We start from the raw sequence: 25,341 nt of genomic DNA on the forward strand, positions 1-25,341 counted from the left end.
GTCGCTTTGTATCAGTTACTAGCCCATTCTTTGTTGACCCCAGGAGTTGTAACCGGCCTTGTTATGTGGGTCCTATTTGATTCATTATTTGTTTTATATTCCCATTTAACTCTTGTACTGAACTGTTACCTTCCTTTCTCTCAAATTGTAAAGCGCTCTGCTATCCCTCGGGATCAAGTTCGCGCTATATAAAACTTTATAAATAAATAAAAATAAATAGGTAGACATTCTGGATAGTGCTATTAAGGCTCTTGAAGGTTGCTTGCATGGAAGCAAAGTGCATGACTACCAAGGATTGTATACTTTGATTATGTGGGAGCAGATCCTTAATAATTGTCAGAACCAGCTCTTGCATCAGTACCGTGTGGACTCAGATCAGACTTCTCAAGAATTGAGAAAGAAGGCAGAAAAGTGGGTCATAAACAGGGTTAAGCAAAAGAATTAGAGCAATAGTGGTGACCAGAAGAAACAGGATTCTTCAAAATCCCAGGATAAGGGTGGGGACAAGGGCAAAGACAAGAAAGAGTCTTCTCAAGGGCCCCAAAAGCCTGCATCTGGCTGGGGGGAGTCACAAACATCCAAGAAAGGCAAGAAGAAACCTTGAACAAAGTAGGTCGCACACTGCTCGTCATACCAGCAAATAGCCCCATAGAACTCTGGATAATGTAGTAGCAACGGTGAGTACGCCTATGCCACGAGTATGTCACTATAATGCCATCCCTGGACACGTGTTTCGAGGTAATTGCCTCTCGTCAGCAGGGAGCAGGTAGGTATGTGGGGTGCCAAGTAGACTGCCAAGATATTAAAGGTAAAATACCTCTCACAGCGCGCAGGTGCGGTACCAAGGCTCGTCAGCCCAAATCGCTCGAGGGAGCTTAAATACATAAACAAAGTAGGTCGCACACTGCTCGTCATACCAGCAAATAGCCCCATAGAACTCTGGATAATGTAGTAGCAACGGTGAGTACGCCTATGCCACGAGTATGTCACTATAATGCCATCCCTGGACACGTGTTTCGAGGTAATTGCCTCTCGTCAGCAGGGAGCAGGTAGGTATGTGGGGTGCCAAGTAGACTGCCAAGATATTAAAGGTAAAATACCTCTCACAGCGCGCAGGTGCCGTACCAAGGCTCGTCAGCCCAAATCGCTCGAGGGAGCTTAAATACATAAACAAAGTAGGTCGCACACTGCTCGTCATACCAGCAAATAGCCCCATAGAACTCTGGATAATGTAGTAGCAACGGTGAGCACGCCTATGCCACGAGTATGTCACTATAATGCCATCCCTGAACACGTGTTTCGAGGTAATTGCCTCTCGTCAGCAGGGAGCAGGTAGGTATGTGGGGTGCCAAGTAGACTGCCAAGATATTAAAGGTAAAATACCTCTCACAGCGCGCAGGTGCGGTACCAAGGCTCGTCAGCCCAAATCGCTCGAGGGAGCTTAAATACATAAACAAAGTAGGTCGCACACTGCTCGTCATACCAGCAAATAGCCCCATAGAACTCTGGATAATGTAGTAGCAACGGTGAGTACGCCTATGCCACGAGTATGTCACTATAATGCCATCCCTGGACACGTGTTTCGAGGTAATTGCCTCTCGTCAGCAGGGAGCAGGTAGGTATGTGGGGTGCCAAGTAGACTGCCAAGATATTAAAGGTAAAATACCTCTCACAGCGCGCAGGTGCGGTACCAAGGCTCGTCAGCCCAAATCGCTCGAGGGAGCTTAAATACATAAACAAAGTAGGTCGCACACTGCTCGTCATACCAGCAAATAGCCCCATAGAACTCTGGATAATGTAGTAGAAACGGTGAGTACGCCTATGCCACGAGTATGTCACTATAATGCCATCCCTGGACACGTGTTTCGAGGTAATTGCCTCTCGTCAGCAGGGAGCAGGTAGGTATGTGGGGTGCCAAGTAGACTGCCAAGATATTAAAGGTAAAATACCTCTCACAGCGCGCAGGTGCGGTACCAAGGCTCGTCAGCCCAAATCGCTCGAGGGAGCTTAAATACATAAACAAAGTAGGTCGCACACTGCTCGTCATACCAGCAAATAGCCCCATAGAACTCTGGATAATGTAGTAGCAACGGTGAGCACGCCTATGCCACGAGTATGTCACTATAATGCCATCCCTGGACACGTGTTTCGAGGTAATTGCCTCTCGTCAGCAGGGAGCAGGTAGGTATGTGGGGTGCCAAGTAGACTGCCAAGATATTAAAGGTAAAATACCTCTCACAGCGCGCAGGTGCAGTACCAAGGCTCGTCAGCCCAAATCGCTCGAGGGAGCTTAAATACATAAACAAAGTAGGTCGCACACTGCTCGTCATACCAGCAAATAGCCCCATAGAACTCTGAATAATGTAGTAGCAACGGTGAGTACGCCTATGCCACGAGTATGTCACTATAATGCCATCCCTGGACACGTGTTTCGAGGTAATTGCCTCTCGTCAGCAGGGAGCAGGTAGGTATGTGGGGTGCCAAGTAGACTGCCAAGATATTAAAGGTAAAATACCTCTCAAATATGGCCCCCTCGAGCTTTGAGCTGACGAGCTCCTGGACGACGCACCTGCGTGCCTGTGCGGGCACTGAGGCCTTTGACGGTTGTTTGGCGGCCCTCTTTTCCACCCCTAACTATTTTCTCTACTGAGGAGGGAAGTTATCCCGAAACCCGAGCCATGTCCCGGGCGATACCCGGGACATGTATCGGGTCTAGAGATCATCAATTCAACAAGTACTTACTCGCACCCACTGGGGTGAACCACTCAAGAACTCTCAGAGATCATCAGTTCAACAAGTACTTACTTGCACCCACTGGGGTGAACCACTCAAGAACTCCATGTACCAGCTTCCCCAGGGGCGACCCGGAGGAGGGGCTAGCGGAGTGCGGTCCATTGCGGTTGTTTCTATAAATATGGCTCCCTCGAGCTTTGAGCTGACGAGCTCCTGGACGACGCACCTGCGTGCCTGTGCGGGCACTGAGGCCTTTGACGGTTGTTTGGCGGCCCTCTTTTCCACCCCTAACTATTTTCTCTACTGAGGAGGGAAGTTATCCCGAAACCCGAGCCATGTCTCGGGCGATACCTGGGACATGTATCGGGTCTAGAGATCATCAATTCAACAAGTACTTACTTGCACCCACTGGGGTGAACCACTCAAGAACTCTCAGAGATCATCAGTTCAACAAGTACTTACTTGCACCCACTGGGGTGAACCACTCAAGAACTCCATGTACCAGCTTCCCCAGGGGCGACCCGGAGGAGGGGCTAGCGGAGTGCGGTCCATTGCGGTTGTTTCTATAAATATGACTCCCTCGAGCTTTGAGCTGACGAGCTCCTGGACGACGCACCTGCGTGCCTGTGCGGGCACTGAGGCCTTTGACGGTTGTTTGGCGGCCCTCTTTTCCACCCCTAACTATTTTCTCTACTGAGGAGGGAAGTTATCCCGAAACCCGAGCCATGTCTCGGGCGATACCCGGGACATGTATCGGGTCTAGAGATCATCAATTCAACAAGTACTTACTTGCACCCACTGGGGTGAACCACTCAAGAACTCTCAGAGATCATGAGTTCAACAAGTACTTACTTGCACCCACTGGGGTGAACCACTCAAGAACTCCATGTACCAGCTTCCCCAGGGGCGACCCTGAGGAGGGGCTAGCGGAGTGCGGTCCATTGCGGTTGTTTCCAAGAAGAAACCTTGGTGTTACTTCTGTAAGGTGAAAACCCATTGGACAAAGGATGCTGATTGTCCAAAAGCCAAGGAGAACACTCCTTCTACCACTGCCCCTAAGGCAACTGCGCCCCCTAGCACAGGTACAAGTGGTGGTACAGGAAACAAGGGATTAGTGGGGTTAACTTTGGGTTCTGAAGTGGGTACTGACTTAGTCAGAACTCCAGCTCAGGCTGTTTTAGTCTGTGATGGTTGCATAGATCTTACCACCTTGTCAGTCCCAGTAACCTGGGCAAGTACAGACAACAGCCTTTGAATAATGGAAAAGAGGCGATGGCCTACAGGGACACATGGGCTAGTGTCACTATGGTGACAGAGGAACTTGTGTCTCCTAACCAAATCATACTTGGTCAAATGTACCAAGTGACCTATGCTACCAATGTCAGGACTGACCATTCCTTGGCAGTTGTCAATTTTAGCTGTGGAGAGGTAACTGGACCTAAAAAGGTTGTGGTATCTTCAGACCTACCTGTAGATTGCTTGTTGGGCAATGATTTGGAAACTTCAGCTTGGGCTGAGGTAGAGTTCAGGACTCATGCAGAAATGTTGGGCATCTCTGCAAGTATGTTTGCTGCAGTGGCGTAGCAAGGTCAGGTGGTACCCGGTGCGGAAAAGTTCTTGTCACCTCCACTTGACAAAATGGGATAAATATGTGTCTAAAACACATATTTTTGCCAATTTGTAAAGCCGGGGTGACAAGTGTCATCACTGAGTGGGGTGACAAAATGGCAAAAATATGTGTTTAAAACACATATTTTTGCCATTTTGTCACCCCCCCTCAGTGATGACACCCGGGGCGGCCCGCACCCACCGCACCCCCATTCCTACACCACTGGTTTGCTGTGACCAGGTCACAAGCCAAACAGCTTTCCACTGAACAGGCCCTGGATCCTGGAACATTGGACCAGGTGCCTTCCAAGAGAAGGAGCAGAAAGGGTATGGCTATGCCTTCTCCCCAGACTCAGAGTGAGGATCAGTATCTTGAGGGAGATGATCAGAGCCTCTGTGAAGGAACTACCCCAGATGAACTGGAACCCGATCAGGTTGAGTTCTTGGGGGCAGGGGGTCCTTCCAGAGCAGATTTGAGTTTGGAGCAGCAGACCTGCCCATCTCTTGAACCCCTCAGACAGCAAGCTGCAGCTGAGGCTGCTGGGAATGTCAGTGGGTCCCATAGGATCTACTGGGAGGAAGGACGTCTGTACTCAGAGGGTAGAGACCCCAAGCCTGGTGCCACCAGGAGGTTGCTTATACCCCAGAAGTTTAGCGGTTTCCTGCTCACCCTTACACATGACATTCCCCTAGCAGGGCACTTAGGGCAAAGCAAGACTTGGGACAGGCTTGTCCCTCACTTTCACTGGCACCATATGTCTGCGGACACAAAGGAGTTTTGTCGCTCCTGTGCCACCTGCCAAGCCAGTGGCAAATCTGGTGGCATCACAAAGCCCCCCTTAATTCCACTCCCAGGGTTGGGATTGATATAATTGGTCCCATGAGCCCTCCAACAGCCTCTGGGCACAGTTATATTCTAGTGGTGGTGGACCATGCCACTAGATACCCAGAAGCCATTCCCCTTAGGACCACTACAGCTCCTGTGGTGGTAAGGGCCCTCTTAGGAATGTTTTCCAGAGTGGGCTTCCCTAAGAAGTTCTTAACTGACAGAGTTACAAACTTCATGTCAAGTTATATTACTGCAATGTGGAAAGCGTGTGGAGTGGATTCCAAATTCACCACACCCTACCATCCTCAATGCAATGGGCTAGTTGAAAGATTCAACAAGAGCCTAAAGGGTATGATCATGGGCCTCCCAAAAAAGCTTAGGCGAAAATGGGATTTCCTAATACGCTGCCTTCTCTTTGCCTACAGAGAGGTCCCTCAGAAAGGGGTTGGCTACAGCCCTTTTGAACATCTGTTTGGGCAGCCAGTTTGGGGTCCTTTGTGTCTTGTGAAGGAGGGCTGGGAGTTACCTCTCAAACCTCCCAAACTGGAAATAGTGGACTATGCACTTGGTCAGCGCTCCCATGGCTGAGTACATGAAGAAGGCCAGCGAAAACTGTGAGGCAAGCCAAGAACTCCAAAAAGCTTGGCAGGACCAAAACGCTGTCCTGACTGTTTATCAGCCAAGTCAGAAGGTGTGGGTGTTGGAGCCTGTGGCCCCAGCATCTCTCCAGGACAAATGGAGTGGACCCCACACCATACTTGAACAAAATGGTGAGGTCACCTATTTGGTGGACCTTGGCACTACCAGAAGTCCCCATAGGTTGATCCCCAGAGAGAAACGTTGGTCAGCTATAGAGAGGGAGGCCTTTGCTGTGGTCTGGACCCTAAAGAAGTTGAGGCTATACTTGTTTGGCACTCACTTCACTGTTCAGACAAACCATAATCCCCTCTTATGGCTTAAACAGATGAAGGTTGAAAACCACAAACCTTTGAGGTGGTCCATTTCCCTACAGGGATGGACTATACAGTGGAACATAGACCAGGGAGTAACCATGCCAATGCAGATGGACTCTCCAGATATTTCCATTTAGAAAATGAAGACTCAACTTGGCAAGGTTAGTCTCATCTCCTTACGTTTGGGGGGGTTGTGTAGGAAAGTAGTTTCTGCTTCTATGGTTGGCCCCACTGTTTGCCTGGTGCTAATCTGTATTTGACTAGTCTGACTGGGATCCTGCTAATCAGAACCCCAGTCTATCTGCTTTCTCTCTAAATTGGTATGTTCAGTACTTTGGTACCTTTATACATCCCTAGTATATGATATCCATGTACCCATGGCATAGTTACCCCAAAGGTCTCCCATTGGCTAAAGCATGTATTATGCCACCCATGAGAGACCATTCAAAATGAAACTACCGGCCTGCCATTGCAGCCTGTGTAAGTTGGTGCTAGCACCACTTACTGAAGATATAGTTTCCCTATATCAAGGGTCACTGCTCTTAAAACCTATAAGTCACCCCTATAGCAGGCCTTTACAATCCTAAAGGCAGGGTGCTTGGTTCTAAGTGAGAGGGTGCCCCTGCAGAGCAGGACACCCCTGCAGCCTACGGAGTCCATTCTCTCAGGTTGTCAGTGAAGCAGCCATATACTATATAGAGGGGCACCACGTAATTACGTGATGAATGTATGAATGAATCAGCATTTCTAAAGCGCGTGGTTACCCGAGGGCATCCCAGCGCTGATAGCAGCACAGTCACAAACTCCGAGCAGTATTTAGGGAAACAAAAAGGTTTTCATTTGTTTTCAAAAGATCAAATAATTTGGCTCAAGACGGATCTGGAGGGGAAGGCGGTTCCATAGTTTGGCAAAATTATATGAGAAGAGACACCCTCCACTCCGTGATCTTCTGATTTTAGGAACTGCCGCTAGATGTTTATTATCTAATCGCAAGGCCCTGTTTGGACAGTAGGGCAGGATGATGGAACGAATGATGGGCGATCCCTTGCCTGACAGTGCCTTGCGTGCAATGCACAGCGCCTTAAACTGGATTCTCTCATGAATGGGAAGCCAGTGAAGAGTGGCAAGGGCAGGCTTTGCCGATAGGCGATTGGGGATGTTCAAGAGCAAGCGTGCTGCGCAATTTTGCACAATCTATAGTTTTTGGGTGGTGAAGCATGGGGCTCCTAGATAAAGGGCATTGGCATAATCAAGCCAGGAAAGGATCAATGCTTGAACCATCAGTCTTCTAGCAGGAAAAGGTAACAGAGTTTACAGTAGTGAGTTGGGCTGTTGTGCATTTCACCTGTTCAGTCTGCCTTTGTATCTGTCCTGTGGACTTCAGAGAAAGCTTGCCACTGTAAAACAGAACTGTGATTAGCAACAGAATCCACAAAAGCCCCACATCTCGCTTTCACTCCATGGGTAATCAACAATATTACCACCCCACTCATTTGGGGGTCCTGTACAGGCGCGCAACACCCATTGGACTCACAGGGCTTCAGCCCCCCCCCCGTCGTGTGTGGCAGCCCGAGATGAGACACCTTCCCGGGCAAAAAAGCAGCCGCACCCGAGCACTTCACAGGTCTTTAAAAGACCATTTGTATGTTAATGAGGCCTCGCTGTTGTTTCAGCCCTTCTAAGAGCCCCTGCAGCTCCACTCTGCCAATTGCTTAAAGTTCAGCCCCCCCCGAAATTTTTGCTCAGCCCCCCCCGAAATTTGGCTCTAGTTGCGCCTCTGGTCCTGTAATATATATTCTAAATTTCCATTACTCATAGAAATATATATTTGTTCTGTCGGTACTCGCTGGGTCAAATGTCACACTTGACTTCGTTGATTCTCTGCACTGAGGTCCGTTTGGACACAACAAGACTGAGAACATAGGAATTTAGAACTCATTTCTCTCTTCGTTTTTATAGTCTTTCGTTGTCTTTATATAGGCGGGGTGTGTTTAGGGTGTTTCTTTTACAGTACTTTGGGCTTGTTGTTAGAAGGGAGCCTGTAATCCTCTCCACAGCGCATGCGCCTGGTTTCTATTTCGGCTGTAAACAGAGCCGGTATGGGGGACAGGAAGAGTTCAGGTGAGTGGGCTCTCTGCGGGATCATTGGCTTAGGAAAAGGGTGTTGTGAATGCGGAACAGGGACGGTTGGTAGGAATACAGGCCAGGTATGGGCGCAAATGGCGATAGGGGGCTGTTAATGGGAACGGAGGACTGTGGACTTGGAGCCTTGTAGCTGGGGTCTGGGAACAAAAGGACGTGGGCAGGGAACTGGGGGTTTTGATAGGAACAATTGTTTTGGAACAGTTAACGTAAATGCAGAACGAGAGCTTGAATGAAATAGACGACTTTAGCCGAGGGGAGAGGTCTGCATATTTTGGGAAGATGTTTGACTTTGTGTGTTTTCGGAGGTCAGTAGCAACATTGCCCCTTTTTCTCCCTACGACATCTTCTACTATGGATCTTCCGATAAAGTTAATAGTCTGAGTTAGAACAGAAGCAATTACTATTTTAGTCCTCAATGATTAATCTTTGGAATTGCACACAGTTACTCTCAGGAGGGCGTTGTGGCACTAGGCAAACATAATGTGTATAAGGCACAACAGTGTTAGACAGCAGTGCAATCATTTCTCATTCCAACACAAAGCATAGCACAGAAGCAGCACTATTAAGTTGTGTGTTTTAGTGATGGTTATTATAAACTGCGTTTTGAAAAGATGGTGGGGGGACTATGGGAGGGTAGGTAAGAGGGGTTCCAAATTTGGTTTTGCCTGTGGCACGATTTAAGCACAGATCGGCCCTGCCCAGCACCTAGCCTGGTCTCTACAAATAAACAAGGAGCCTCAGAGTTCAAGAAAGGCAGTGGTTGAGAGGTAAAAGACAGGTCCGATGATTTACTTTCAAGCCTGAACAACATCTGCCTCTGCAAAAGAGCTAACAAATCCAGGCTCCTACTTACTTGCCGCTATATCCATCATGTGGTGTCACACCTCTGCGCAACTGTATCCCTGACTCCAGGTACTGCGAAACACTGTAGTATACAGAGTAAAGATAAGATGGATTAAAACACACGCCATGTTGTCTGTTCTATTAATTCAGCTTTGATGCAATCCCAAAATAAATAGTCTCTGAGCTCAAGCAAGAACTGAACACAACACAACACAACAACAAGCATTGGCATAGCCAATAGGTCTCGCTTTTGGGACCTTCTAAGTATTTAATTATACAGCAAAATATCCTTGGTGCAACCACATTAACTGTAGCGTGGCTAAACACTTATAAGGTCCCAAAGGCGAGACCTATTGGCTATGCCAATGCTTGGTGTGGTTGTGTGTGGTTGTGGGTGCGGTTGTGTGTGTGTGTGTGGTTGTGTGTGTGCGGTTGTGTGTATGGTTGTGGTTGTGTGTGGGTGCGGTTGTGGGTGTGGTTGTGGGTGTGTGTGTGAGGTTGTGGTTGTGTGTGGGGGTTGTGGGTGGGTGTGGGTTGTGGGTGTGTGTGTGTGGTTGTGGGTGTGTGGTTGTGTGTCTGGTTGTGTGTGCGGGTGTGGTGTGGTGTGGTTGTGTGTGCGGTTGTGTGTGCGGTTGTGTGTGCGGTTGTGTGTGCGGTTGTGTGTGTGGTTGTGTGTGTGACTGTGTGTGTGGGGTTGTGTGTGTGTGTGTGACTGTGTGTGGGGTTGTGTGGTTGTGTGTGGGTGGGTGTGGGTGTGGTCGTGGGTGTGTGGTTGTGTGTGTGGGGATTTGTGTGTGGTTGTGTGTGTGTGTGGTTGTGTGTGTTGTTATGGTTGAGTGTGTGACAGTAATACTAAAAGCATCTCAAAATAAAGGAACACAAACATCGAGTTTGTGGAAAGAGAAAGCACGTTGTAAGTCAAAGGGGCGCAGCAAAGCATTAACACAACAACAAAACAAACAAGATCACTTAGCGAAGAGTGAGTGCTGATAATGGAAACACACAGCCCATCATCTTAAGAGTTCGATTGCAGCCAATGTGCACTCAAACTTGCCCCTCCTTGTGAGTTGCACCCCATATTTCATGAGTTGTAACTGCTGCACCCACCATAGCGCTTTGAGATCTAAAGCGCTACATAGGTCTAATCGATTAACCAGTCGCCATATGCTGTGCTTTTAAAGAGAGTGTGCCAAAAGTTTCCAGCTTCCTCATCATGTCCTCTAGAAAGCGCCAATGAAAGGACTCCCTGAATGGTGCAACGGACATGAAGCAGCCGCTGCGATTAGAAATAAAGAATGTGAATGTTGTCCAGTTTCACAGTAACATTTCCTTTATGTTCTTTAAGTCACAAAACAGTAATACTAAAAGCATCTCAAAATAAAGGAACACAAACATCAAGTTTGTGGAAAGAGAAAGCACATTGTAAGTCAAATGGGCACAGCAAAGCATTAACACCACAACATGTTCTTTGATGTTTGACGTTCTTTGAACGAGAACATCAAAGGGGCGCCGCGAAAGTGATCGCGGGCGCTTAATGAGCATGACAAGGTTTGTCAGCCTCTGCTCCTAAGCGCGCGCCCACGCACATGCACTGTAGCTCTAGGCTGGCCATGGTAGCATTTTTTGAGCCCTCACAAAAAGTCTCGCCAGAACAGCGCATGCGCTGGGTCAGGCGAGACCTAACAAAAACCGCCCCACACATATCATATCAGCAGGATTTGTAGAGCGTGGCTTATCACCCCAGGAAGTATCCATGTGCCTTCTTGTACAAGGGATACCTGCCACGAGAAGATCATAATACATGTTCCTGAGGGGTAGACTGGGAAATGTAGATACATTTCATGCTAGTGATGATTTCAGTATTTCTTTCGCCTACTAAAGAATATTTGAAGCAAAGCCTGGACTTCCTGCACATTTTGTGGGCAGTATAAAAATGAAGCAAATAGAAAATAATGCTCTTTAACCCCTTCCCCGCTCATGACGGAACCACTCCGTCATGAGCCACGGTTGCACTGTGCTCATGACGGAGTGGTTCCGTCATGCCGCGGCCGTTGGCTGCCGCTCCGCCCACGCGGGGCGTTTTCCCCGCCTGTGCGGGCGTCCAACGTAAGTGGGCGGCGCCGTGACGGAACCACTCCGTCATGAGCACAGCTCAACCGTGGCTCGTGACGGAGCGGTTCCGTCACGAGCACAGCGCCACCGCGCTGCCCCCAAACCCCCCCAGCGCCGCGGCGGTATTCCTGCCGCGGCGAAGGGGTTAAAAAAATAACAACCTACACAGTTTCTGTTTTTAAGGATGCGCACCTGAAACACACAGTGAGTTTACACCTTCATAATCTTTAGTGTCCTGTGAAACTCCATGCAAGATACAAAAACCCTCCAGGAAAGATAATGTGCTCATTTTACACTGACGCATCCAAAATGCAGCCTATGAACCTATTGGTGAAACTAGGGTTCAGTTTTTTCACTTCATTATGAAGCCAATTTTCTTAATTGTTAGGAAAGTGCGGCGACCTACTCTGAAAAAAACACCTAAAAACGACATAAAGATTACATTCATTGGCTTAAAGAAAGTGAATGGACTTATATAAAAGCAATTGCAAAATCAAATAATCACACTACACAGTATGCCATTTAACACTTTATTAAACAGGTGCCATAGCATTGTAGAATACTTGGAATAAAAACACTAAACACTGCTAAGTAATGACTAAATACAGGATAAATAACCATAGAAAGACAGATGAGCAAACTGATAAAGGCAGGATATATGAGCAATGCAACAGTGGATCGTGTAAATGATGAAATTCGTGTCCTTTTCCACTGTGCCCAGTGTAAAGCAAGAGGGACTTTTTAGGCATTATGAAGCAAAATTCAGAGACTTTAAAAAAAACCTGAATGTATAACAAAAGTTGCAAATCTGGCTATGTGAGCTAAAGCTACCCAAATACGTAGCGACATTCAAATATATAAGGCTACCAGAAGCCCAGACACCAAGAGGGCCCTACACTGCCTTGACCAGAACATTTACAAACATTACATAATTTCTATAAGTTACATATCACATATTTTAGACAAAAACATGATTGGTTATCTCAAGAATATATTAAAGAAATAATGCAAGCACATTTTGACAAAACTGCTGTGCCCAGTCAAGAAATTAAAGCAGTATTGTATTTTATTGATTACGCTGACCCTCAGTCGAGCTGGAAATTCTCTGCCTTGTCTCTAAGCTACGCCTACCTACACATTCACATTTCCACCATAAATTGGGCGCACAGAAGAGTAAATGTGTTTACTTTGTTTATTTGTCTTGCATTTATTTATTTACTGGGAATCTCCTACAGAAAAGATGTAGAGAGGTTGCTACATATAGGACATTGGAACCTGACGGTGGATATTCACCTAAAATCTGTATTTGGGAGAGTTGGGTGAGGGTGACCCAACTAGATAACTAATGAAATTCCATTAAACATTAGAGCACATGGTGTGATCATGTGTTCGCACGAGATTTTGGCAATGGAGTAGGTGAGTTGAGGAGAGCTCTTTTGGTTAAACAAGCCTGTAATTGAATGTTCTGTTGAGTAGGTGGCAGACGATTAGATTTAATTAGAATATATTCCAGTTTTTGTCTTGAGAGTTGCAATGGGTCTAGTGGTGGTGAGACAATGCAAAGTTTGTAATATAAGACATGCAGTATGTTCACTTTATGAAGCTCGGTAGTTGTTCCCATTTGCTACTATCCTAAAGTATTGTTTCATTCTTACGGGTTTTGGGGGAAAGGAATCTGACTGGGGTAGAAGAAGTCTGGAGTCAGTGTGGCAGTCGCTTCACGTTCATGTGCCTTTTCCTGGACCAATATTTTGTTCTCAAGGTTTCCTAATACTTATGGATCTTTCAAGTTTCAAGGAGTGAATTTTTTTCATGTTGTGTTTGTGTTTCCTCAGCACGGTCTTCCGACCCAGGTCAGAGGCGGGTCCTTGACTCTGCTACCCGTCAGCGGCGGGTGAACCGCCAACTCGAGGCACTGGAGAAAGACAACTTTCAGGATGACCCCCATGCCAACCTACCGCAGATGAAGCGCCTGCCCCAATTTGATGACGACCCTGAGACAGGTGAGGCTTGAGAGGCACCCTAGAATCAGGCTTGCTTGTGGCAAAATGTGGGAACTTGCCAGACAGACTGGTGCTTATGAAGGGATAAAAAGTATGGAGAAGAGTTTATCACTTGCCATGCTGATGTCTCTGAAAGGCTGGCAGAGAGATGAGCCACTAACAGGTAATTCTGCAGAAACACTACTAGTATATCAGTGGCATTGACTTTTTAAAAAAAATTGAATTTGGGGGGGGGGAGTCTTTCATAGATGCAGTTTTCGCAAAACCATAAGTAGTCATGGAACCTGGATTCCTTTATTAGGATAAGATCTGCTTAGTTGGTCAGTTTGAATAGTAGTTCTTGTAAGGATCAGTGGGACTCTGACCTACCTGTAGCCTACCTGTGTTTGTCACTTATAGTCTGCAGCTTTACCATTTGTTACTTCATGCTATCACTCCATTATGCATATTTCTTATTTTTTCTGTCAGATTTCTCCTTCTCTTTGCCATCTCGTCCATCGGAGACAGTTTGAACTGTTTCCTTCTATTTCTATCCCTCTCTTTCCCTCTACACATATTTCCATGTCCCTTCCAAGCCACCGCAGTCCCATACTTTGTCCTCAAGTTTTAGTGGTACTCTTTCTTTCCTGAATGGCATTCGTTGCGTCTATGTTTTTTATCGCTCATTTTCTCCTCTACCTTCATGCCCCAGAGTATCTTTGCTGAAATCCTGGAGCTTTTGATCTCGGGTCTCGTGGTTTAAACCATGCTGCCTTTTGGTCATCTGCATCAGGACTGGCTCTAATCTGCTTGCTGGATGGCCCCTTAGGCTGCGATTTGGAGATTTGTGGTAGAGTAAAATCAGCGGATTCCAGACTGATGCTATAAATCTGCTATTTGTGGCAATTCTGTTAGCATTATTTACACAGGTGGAACTACTGGCACCCTAACTACAACTCTCAGCATTTAATTATACAGTGGTAGTTCCATCTTTGATAAACCCAACGATGGCAGATTTAATTTAACTGCAAAGAAGTGAAGGATTTTACATTGCCATCCACATCGAAACCAGGCTGGGCGTCTTCTAGATGTAAATTAAAAGTTTTACCTACAACCTCTTCCACCAGTGATCAGTTTAAAAGCAAAACGTTTGTACTCAAATACAGAGCGGTCAGAGATTTTTCAAATAACTGATATTCATCTTTCCCTGCATTAGGTACCCCAAGTGTGTGTCGAGTGCTTCTGTCTACTATCATGTGGTCAGATCATGAGATCACACGCTCTCCTCACAAAAAGGCAGCTTCATTTGTTGAACCAGTCCAGAGTAGACCAGCGCGCTTTTAATTTCCCTCGCCCTACCTGGGGTATCAACATTGCCAAGCCCAAATTTGTAATTTTGATTTTTTTTTTCTTTTTTACGTAATCATTATTAGTTCAACTTTCAGGAAAAAAGAAGAAGAAAACCAGAGGCGACCATTTCAAGTTGAGGTTCCGGAAGAATTTTCAAGCACTTCTTGAGGAGCAGGTCAATATTGTTTTTAAGCAGAGGGTGCCTCACTAGGGGGCCCGAAAACTATTTGTGCTGGTAATAAATTGAAAATATCACACACGCTATCCATTGTATGTATTTTTAAATCGAGAGTTTGGAACTGACACCCTTGAATATCTGAATCCGACTACCGTAGCGATTGCACTGTCAGAGCACACAACTCAAACCCTTTCCATGTACCATTACTATGGCTAATGCAGAAGTAGATTTAAAAAGCCATTAAAGAGCCTCCAACTGTTGCTGGGATGTGTCCCAAAGCTAGTAAAGAATCATACCACTGCATGCCCTGTAAAAAACGAATGACCTTTACTTATGATGTAGTAATAGAGCAACCACCACAGCATTAAATCTAACAACCCAGGCACACTCACAAAGACTCACCCCACCAATGGATTTAACCCAGCACCAGGCACAGGGCTTCCCGCTGTCATTTACATCTGTTATACCAGATGGACAAGTCCTGTGGGTGTAGACACTATACCTGTGCTTGCCTAAGTCTGGTGTGAGCCAAGTCCTGCTCTTTGACTGATGCCTCACCGTCTTTCCAAGGCATTTTTCTTAAATCTTCCTATGACAGTTTTTCAAATGATGAATTTATAAACCTCTCTTAATGTAGTAAAATAACTTACTCCATGAAATTCCACTTTGGTTTCTTTGCAGAACCTGAGTGCAACCGAGGGACCCAACTACCTGACAGCCTGTGCACCGCCATCCAAGTTCCCACAGCGTCATTTCTGTGCCATCTGTGGCGTTCCCTCTACCTACACCTGCGTGTCCTGTGGAGCTCGATATTGCTGTGTCAAGTGCTTGGGAACACATCAGGAAACCAGGTGAGGAGACGTCATTTCTTTGTGTTCCAGGCACCTTCAGTTCCAATACATAAAAGATGACTTTGAAAGTGGGCAGTAGCTGATTTTAGAAACTGTCCACTGGTATAAAGAGAATGTCTGAACTTGAGGTAACTGCATTTTTTTTTTGTTGAAAGAAATTTTATTGTTTTCACAACAATTACAACCAAAGGACATGGAATCAGACCGTAGGTAACTGCATTTTTGCTTGATGTTTTGGTAGTTGTTACAGGTGTTTTTTCCCCTAACCTTCAAAAACTAGGTTAAATAGAATGACAAAAAGATTGTCGGCACACAAACCACAATGTGGAAAAATGAACGTTTGAATTAATCTGAGCCACTATATCCAGTCTGTTGTGTTTATCCTCTGTACCATTCTAGACCGAAACATCGCTCGGCACTGTACACAAACATGGGCAGATCCTGATCAGACTGGGACCGGCAGGCCCAGGTGGAGACTGCAGCTGTGGAAAGGGAGGGTCCTACAGGTGCCTCTCTAAAATTAGCTTGGAGGGTGTTGCATCCAATCCTCTCCTACCAGTTCAGTTTACGAGCCACTACTGGAGCGGATTCCTCAGTGTTTGGGTTAGGATCCTGGACCTGAGGAACAAAGTGAAGAACCCACCCTGCAGCACAATGATGGCACCATGATGCAGAAGTGGTTGCATGAGTCTGTGATGTGGGGCACTGCACGTTGTGTTTACTTCCCATGCATTGGAATCCCCAAGTCCATGAGTGACAAATGGGGCGGGGGGTAGTTTTGAAAGGCAATATTATGAAAACCACAAAGTGTGGGTAAGATTTTTAAAAGCCACCATGTTTGAAAAGCCTCTTATTTTCAAAGGATAATGCTTTTACTTACCCCATCACCCCAGTTTGGACCAAGCCATATGCAAATCAGTCCCCTGTGGGAAGCAGGGTCAAGACTGATTTGCATATGGCTGGGTCTAAACTGGGGTGACTTGGCGAGCAAACTAACGATGGAACCTAGATCTGTGACGGGGGTAAATTTTGTCTATCTTTTTATTTTGTAATGTTGCTAAGATATTTTAAAGGCACTACACTACAAATAACCATTTGTATGAAACTGCAGGTCGCGTTTATGATTTTCAGTGCAGCACACTTCCAAGGGCCTTTTTTCACAATGAGCTGTATGAGGTCAAGGTTTTCTGCTTCAGAGCCTGCACCGCCCTAAAAGAAACACAGCAGGCACACAGACTCCTCCAAAGTGTGGCTCTAAACTCCAATATCTCTGCAGCTGCTGGCCTGATTTTCAGACACATTTTCAACCCGTTTGTAGGGATCCACTCAGGAGTGCCTCCTCTGGTCCACCCTACCCACCACTTCCAGCCCAGGAAAAAAGACAAGGCCCTGTTGGGGATGACCAGAGGCATATTGTGGGTCAGGGTCCTGTAGAGCTGTTCCTCCACTTGGACAACAAGCAGAGTTGATCTCTGATCTTACTCCTTGCACAGCTGTGGTCTTTTTATAGTGTCCTCTTGCAGGAGCACACTTCCAGACCACCTTCATTGAGCACTCCCCTCAACATAAGCCCAAAAGTCCTCAGGGCACAGGCTGGGCCCAGACAGGCCAGCTCACAGGGCCCTCCAGCGGGGAGGCGGTTCCTCCTGGCGCCTAGCCAGCAGCAAGCACACCAAAGCAGTACAACCTTCAAGGGGTCATAGCCCGAATATTTATACAGCATTTCTTCTTTGTTCTGCCCTGGCACAGGGCTTGGGGGGAACTAGTCTCAACTGGTTCTGGGGGGGGTATTGGAACACTCTGTTTACTGTTTACGATACATTCCATCCCAGTTCAAAAGCAGTGTAAAATGTACATACGGCTGATCAGCTACTTTTGCTAAAACAATATTGGAGAATCCAAAACAGAGGTTAAATAAGGATCATTGAAACAAAAGAGGACAAATAAAGAAAAGGAACTCACCAAAATGTCTAAAAAAAAAACCACAAAACAAAATGAGCAAAGATGCAGGCGGTCAATAAGGCTTTCATGTCAGTAGAAGAGAAATGTTGGCTTCCTTCAGATTAAGCTGAGTAGGTAGAGATTAACATGAAGCTCCTCATAACTTTGCAGCCAGGAAATGCTATGCAATCACTATACTGTGTTCTAACACCACAAAGGGGGGTTAATTGAGTTGCTTCCACCAAATAAACATCCGCACTGCCACCAGGGGGAGACATCCTTTGAAATAGCTAGTGCTGCTTTAACATAAGTAATTGCTATGTTTACCTGAGGTCCCCCTACCCATTGTAGGGTTTGTTGGTGGCCGTTCTTGAAGATCATATGTGTAAGATGAAGTAGTTAGTTGCAATCTGATCTACCTCATCACTATCCATCAGCATAGATCACTATGCCTGTGATCCCATGTAAATCTGATTTTAATGCAGCCAATGTTCCTTAAAATAATTGGGTCTGCTATAAAAAAAAAAAAAAACTAAATGTGCCTGTTTGGGTGTTGGCAGTGGCACCTTTTAACCAGTGCCTACTCCTCAACAAAGATTTTTCTCTTAAATTCACAATAGGTAAGGAGGTTGTGGTAGATTCCTTTTCTTTTGCGAATCTGTTAGCACTCCACGTGGGACACACAAAATACTGACACATAGTTTAATGAATCGCTTTTTAGAAGGGATGGCCTAAGCTCACCGCTTCCAAATAGCGTTTCGTTATGCCTTTATAAACCCATTTTGCGATTTGGTAATAAGTTATCGATTTGATAAAATGGGGTTCGTACATATTAAAAGACATTCACAAACCCTGTGATTTAGTAAATTGCTGACTTTGTGATGCTTATTGGCTTCGTACATCTGGGCATTTATGCCAGGGCTATTTAAGCCATCACAAGTGATTGAAAGAGTAGCAGCCAATGTTTATTAAGTGTCAATAGTAGTAGTAGAATTATTTATGTGGTTAAAATAGGTATAACCATAATAGATTCATAAAATCAAATAAAACAATCAATACATCACACTAGTATAATAAAATATTCAGGTGATAAAGGACAAGTGCAATAAAGATTGGGAAACTCTTTCTGCTTGGGAAACAGATATTTTTCTCCAATCTGAGTTACAAAGAGTTATCAACAACGTAAAAAGTCCTAGACAGAAGAAGGAAAAAGACCAGGAGCATGGCCATAGTGCGATGAGCATAAGCGCGCAGATAATAAACCTAGGTAACAGATCTTTCCAATCAAATATACAGACAAATTACCACAAGTAACAACCTCAGATATCTCGCCCAAAAAAAGGCCATGCCTCCTGTAACTTAGCAATGCTGCTTAAAAAGAACCATACATTGGCACATCCTTAAGCATGAGACGAAGCAGCATGGCAGGCCATACTTGATTACATTTTAGAGCCTTCAGGATGGGTATTAAACATTTTCTCCAAGGAAAAGCATAGAAAATACAAAACGGAATATGCAAATGGACCTCTATGAAAACTCGTCTGGTACACAAGCAGGCCACTGCTGATCAGCGCTGTGTGTACCGAGCTGTGTTGAATGGGCATTTAGGATGCCTTGCTGTTGTCGAAACTTTGTCAAATTCACAGGCACTAAGGGTACCCTGAGCCACCTGGACCTTAAGGAACCTCATTAATGGCAAGAAAAGATTAATTCTGAATCTCATTAGAAGCTGACATTGATTCACGTTGTTTACCAATGTCAAATACGGCTCAATTAAGGGAACCTTTTTGGTCAGACAATGGGCACAAACTGCAGATTTCTTTAATTCAGTTCCTTCCCTGACACCAGTAAAGCGAGTTCAAAAATTCAGTTCGACCCATGCATAATCTGCTTTGATAATTGTTTCAGGACAGGAAAACAAACTGGGGTGACCCAAAACTGTGAGTTCGGACTTGATGTAAATCAGCCAGGGATTCGCTCCCAGATTATCTAGGGAGTCCCTGATAATCAGTCTATTCAGGGTTGGCTCACTCTTGTGCCAAATAGAGATCTAGAGTAACAATGGCCTAAGCTTGATGGCGTCCAAGATATTTTTGAGGCCCAACTCCTCATGAACAACATGAGTTGAGAAACTTTGCCGGACGGCCAGTAGGCACCTGGCAAACTTGTTCTCTTCAACCTGAAAACCACTGCAATCCTGATACCCCAAAATATCACTACCATAACATGTGGCAGATGCACATTTGGCTTTATGGATGTAAATCAGGGCCTTTATTGGTTTCCTGTCTACCCTGGTGCTAAAATCCATGGCCAACCCGTGTCTTTTCGAAAGTAATAAGATGCCCCAAGTGTTCCTGCCTTCAAGGAGGATACCCAGGTAGTTAAATGTGTGTACTTGAATAATCTTCGTTTTATTGCAATATGTGCCAATAGCTTCTAGAGGGAGGCACTAGCAGTCGTTTTTTGGGGAACCAGGACTTTTTTTTTCATCATTACATTTGACCCTGGGCAAGAAATGGAATGGCTCAAAGAGGAGAAAGAAGGAAGAAAGGGAATCCGTGACAAAGGGAGAAAGGTTGGACCAAAAACACTCCTTAGAGTGAGATGAAGAGACAGGAAGTGTAAGATGGTGGAAGAAAGAGATATGAGGTGGAATCAAGACAATGCACCCCTGGGATTCATCAACCCCAGCATACAGCAATGCTAGAAGTGAGCTACTATAAAATATTTGGGCCACAACACTTATCATTTGTGCAAATCATGCACTGGTATTACTGCCTTCTATAACTGGTCTAGTTTTAGATTTGCAAACAAATTGGAACACAAGCCAATAAAAGAGATGATCCAGCTATATAAATCTAAATGTCTGAGAATTGGAACATATGGATCTAGATTATGGCTCAATCTAGAATGCAGGCCGTCGAAAATAAATTCCTTTGCTGGATACTGTCCATCCCTAAATCAAGCCCAAGCTTTATCTCCCGCACTGAACTAGGTATGGGCTATTTGGAAGAAAAATGGCCCCTCTTTTACTCTTGATTAAAATTCGGTGTACCCCACAGGCAAGCTTTTCGAGAGATATTCTGAGCGATTGCCTGAAGTTGTACAATAGATACTCTATCCCCTGGCTATCATACGTCAGGAAAAGCTTTAATGATATTGGCCTGACCAATCTTTTTGATTTTCCAAATAGTATTGGTTCCCAGGCTTAGGCCCTAGTTGAGGAAAAATTTCTTATGATGAATTAGAATTGCAAGATAAAGCCATTTAACTTCAGTTCGCAACTATTTGCCAATTTCCACAAGGCCTGGGATAGAGCAGTATCTAACCTGGGTGGAAAAAACAGAATACAGGTTTTTCCTCACGAGGCCCAGGTTACATTCTATTCATTATCTGGTTGCTTTCCTAAACTCTGGCTCCTGGTTTGAATCACTTCCAGGCTGCCCTTGTAATAACTCTTTGCCCCAAACAACAGTGCACTTTATGCTTTTTTGTACTCTATATAGCAGCTTGGGAAGATGTTTCTAACTACCACTTTTAAAGCACAAGCACTTTACATCGCACCGTGTGGAGCTGATCTTATTAAAATGCTTAAAAGCTCCCACAATTTGCTTCTCTGTCAACTATATCTTGTCTGCAATAAAGGAAATTGTCAATAGTATTTAAACAAATGTTAGCCTCCATGAGTGCTCATAAAGCAATTTATATTACTTGCTAAATGTATACACAAATTATATTTCAAGGTGTTTTTAAATTTGTGCTAATTGGTGCGTGATGTTTTCTTAATATTTTTTGATCCTGCAATATCATATGATGTATAATGTATTTTAAATCTTTGCTTTTATGGTCATTGTTCTGATTGAATAAAGACTATGGAATGACTGACTTAACTGGTCAAATTCAGTGTCCAACCTATGTAGAAAGGAGATGGCTAGATGCCTACATCTAATCGCAGAATAAAATTCTATGACCAGGAAAAGGAGAGAGAGGTTCCGGGGTATAGGATACTGTCTCCCCAACCAATATAATCAACACAATCGGATATCCTACAGTCTATCCCCGACCCTCTTAAATTGAGATGTTTTAATAAAGGTTAATTATGGGTAAGAAAAAGAAGCTGTTCTCCTATGTATTCCAACACCATTGTTTACAACTGATTGTGTCTTTTATCATTTCGTTCTGTGCGCGCACACTGTTTACATAAATACTGGTAGAAATATGTAGACACCATTTACAGGAGCACATATACCTATAGGTAAGTGTAAAATAAGTTTACACCTAATTGAAAAGAATATCCTTTTCAAATACCACCACCTTTTGTGGAGTTGTAGAAGTAGTTACTCTTTATCCTTTTACACTAACTATGTCAATCCTTTTAAAACTGCTAAATAACATCTTCAACAAATGTGCAAAGCTTAAAAAAGAAATGTAATAGTGTATTGTTGCAATATTTTAATTGTTTGTTAAAATGTTGTAAATCTTGTTGATTTATGAGACTAAACCCCCTCCTGGTGGAAGCAAGTTTGCAATGGAATATATTGTGTCTGGGAATGGTCCAAGTATGCATTTCTTGTTTTTATGCTGGGAAATGTTAGCCACTTCTAACGATGAGCACGGTAAAAGATATAGTTGTATCTTCTTAGTTATAGTAAGAAACATCCTTCTGCCAATATACATTGTCCTCTCCACATTGTTTGATTTTTACTCTCAGCTGTAGGCATTGGCCAATTCGTTTTAGATCTCAAATTTCTTGCTGTGCTCCCTCTCAAAAGTCAAATTTATTCTTAAACTTTCAATTTCCAAGGTAAATATTCTTAAGCTGTGTTCCTTTCTTTGGTTTACTCTCCTATTACAGGGTGCTAGGAAATGGAGCGTAGATAGATAGTGGTACCATGTGATTTTGACCGTCTGTCTCTGTTATCCAATCACTGATCTCTTTTTGTCCTCTTGCTTTCACAGATGTCTAAAGTGGACTGTATAGCTGTGACAATTCTTCACTCCATTGTTGAGATTGCCCTTAGGTATTCTCGGTGTTGGTTGTTACTGCTTAAAGTCTGGCGATATGGCGTGGCAGTATGAAGGAAATTGTTGGACTTGGGGCTCTGCTTCATTACACAGTGCAATTGGTGAAGGAACCAAAATAGAAGAACTTCCCAACCACAAGCAGTTGTCAGCCATGAAGGATTCTGCAGTTAACTGTGTTTACCTCTGGCAATAGACCTCTATGAAAAAAGGTCTGGTACACAAGCAGGACACTGCTGAATCAGCGCTGTGTGTACCGAGCTGTGTTGAACGGGCATTTAGGATGCCTTGCTGTTGCCTGGGACAATCTGTGACCGACTCTTTTGCTTAGAGATTTGGAAAAGGTTTTTCTTCTTCTGATCGGGTTTCAGTGTACAAGTATTTCCAGGGTGCAATCCCAGGGCATACATAATCACTGGTAGCGTAGATTTAATTAGACATGCATCACATGTTGCTACTAAATAGTGGTGCTAATATCAAGTACGCAAAAGGATGCTGCGGTGATGAAATTGGTTTTACTTTCCACAAACAAATGACCAGTTCCGTTTCTCACTAGATCCGTTGGGTACATGTTACATTCTTACTAGCTTCAAGGTCTCCACATTGTTGCTGTTACAAACCTTGAAAAAAAGAGAAAAGTTTCAAAACTAGATTTCATCTTATATGTTTCTCCACACTGAAAGAGAGCATCCTCGAGTCCAGTATTTTGCACCCTAGAACAACAACATTACCTCTAGCAGTAGGCTTCACTGCACATGGTGGCGAGTACCTGGCTGCATTGTAGTCCTCGATAACTTACTCCTGATTGAGCTCTCACTTTTTACCTGCTTGTGCGTGTTGATGTCTTAAGCATTTTGAGAAGAAACTTGCTAAAGAATGGAGGATGGTTGATCAGGCCTGTCTTATAGTATTTTAACAATTACTACATCCTTCTGCATATTTCTTTCCTCAATCAATTCAAAGTAGTTAAGTTTTAATTCTACTCTAACTTATATGTGTATTGTGGGTACTGGGCTAATGCACATGCGCAGCAGGAGCTAAACTAAAGAGTGTGTGATAGAAACTCGACACTCATTATTGTCCTGCCGTACCAACTCATGTAAATAAGAGGGATACAGGCTGTGTTTACCCCTCAGCAATGGGATTGTGATCTTCTCTGGTCATCATGCGGCGGTAGCTGCAGGAGCAACGTTGCAGACTTAATTGTACCTTTTTGTCTATCTGGGGCCTCCTGCTTCTCCACATTGTTATTTTTCGCCCATTTGGCAGGTTGAACTAGAAAACCTTCTGGCTGTATTCGGCCAACTGCGCACAAAGCAAAAAGCATTATTTCATAATGTCGTACGCACAGATGGATTTTAATGTTGGAAATAGACAAGGCATCCTTGAAAGTGGAGGTGGGTGTTCATCTCAAAACTTTACTAGAAGCCCTCTGTCTCAAATGATCCATTTTTGCACTGTGGCAATGTTACTTATGTTTATGAAATAAAGTGCATTATGCTGCTTACTGGGGCTCTGGTGTAAAATTACTAGAAACGTTTCATCAGTGGTGCTGAAACAATTTTCAGAGTGGGGGTGCTGCCATCAGTGTTACATCACTGAAGTCCTAGGGATTGTGAAAAATCCAGGCATCACACAAAGAAGTGTAGCAATTGAGCCGCTCCCATTCAACAAATGGCAAGGGTGTAGAATGTGCCCAGTTGTGCCTTATGGGAGACACAGTCACAAACCTATGACTAAAGCATGGTGTGGTTGCACACTGTGATCATTTCCCATTGAAATGGCCACTCACTTTAAATCAGACATGCAGTTTTACTGATAAAAGTATATGGGGCACAAATGATAATGTGTGGAAATTACTTTGGAGAAATCTTTATCGTGTGCTCATCTCACAAGTAAAGTGGCGAATTATTTTGATCCTATTAAAAATCTTGTCATCACATTTCAGAATTACAAAAAATGAATGTGCTTCATTTGTCCTTGTCTTGATGAGGATATATTCTGTAATATAACTGCAATATTTGTACAGTTCATTTACAGGTATTTAGCGTTTGTTGGATGTTAAGAAATGTTTGACAACCTTCCCTTAGCATCTGACAGCCTTTCTTTGGCTTGACATATGAAAGCCTTTCGTTTCGCACTCTCTGTACCCCTGCAAGATTGTTGGTTCACATTTGAAAAGTATTCACAGAGAAGGGAAAGAAGACACCAAGCACGCTTTAAAAGAATAAGCAGCAATTCGCTAGCCCTTTGAATTCTGTGAATACACACCAAATATGACGAGATAAAAACTAAATTGAATGGCCTCTGTATTGCATGTTCACCTTCTGAACTCCAGAATGGTTATTTTGGAGGTGTGCAGTACTTCCGTCACCCCTGTTTCCAGCGCCCATGCCTTTCATTGGAGGCAACAGATACATGCTTCCGACACCCTTTTGAAAGAGTTGCTGCAGTTTCCTCTCTGCCTTCTCCCTGGAACAAAGGAAAGTGTAGTCCGTCTCTTCGAGAGAAGTCATTGCCTGTATGTGGTAAACCTCTAGTGTGCAGGATAGTGGTGTGGTCTCCTCTGTAGCAAGGGGGCAATGCTGATGCATAATGATTTATCATCTGTTTCTTGATGGGAATTCTTAGTAATTGAGAATGGAATGTACCATTGTGAGGAGCGCCCACTAAGCTTTGGCCATCTCTTTACGCCTCTGTCCCACTCGATGTCCTGATTATTACTGTACGGATTCTAGGTAAACTTTTATTAACATCTTCCCATGACCGCTGGCTTAGGCTTGGAGGACTTGTC

General features: G+C 44.5%; 1 protein-coding gene across 3 annotated transcripts; it reads left to right on the forward strand.

The window, feature by feature from the left end:
- Positions 1-8,136: 8,136 nt before the first annotated feature.
- Positions 8,137-24,054, forward strand: ZNHIT1 (zinc finger HIT-type containing 1). 3 transcript variants are annotated; one of them, XM_085636937.1, is made up of 5 exons: positions 8,137-8,244; positions 13,059-13,226; positions 14,639-14,730; positions 15,415-15,584; positions 22,485-24,054. In XM_085636937.1, the coding sequence occupies exons 1-5, from the start codon at positions 8,184-8,186 to the stop codon at positions 22,504-22,506; spliced, it is 513 nt and encodes a 170-aa protein (XP_085493063.1). In that variant the 5' UTR covers positions 8,137-8,183; the 3' UTR covers positions 22,507-24,054. The 3 variants fall into 3 exon arrangements, with proteins under 3 accessions (XP_085493063.1, XP_085493064.1, XP_085493062.1); XM_085636938.1 differs by having other exon boundaries at positions 14,651-14,730; XM_085636936.1 differs by lacking the exon at positions 14,639-14,730.
- Positions 24,055-25,341: the final 1,287 nt, after the last annotated feature.

The sequence above is a fragment of the Triturus cristatus genome, chromosome 12, assembly GCF_964204655.1.
Source record: "Triturus cristatus chromosome 12, aTriCri1.1, whole genome shotgun sequence".
In the NCBI taxonomy this organism is placed as follows: Eukaryota; Metazoa; Chordata; class Amphibia; order Caudata; family Salamandridae; genus Triturus; species Triturus cristatus.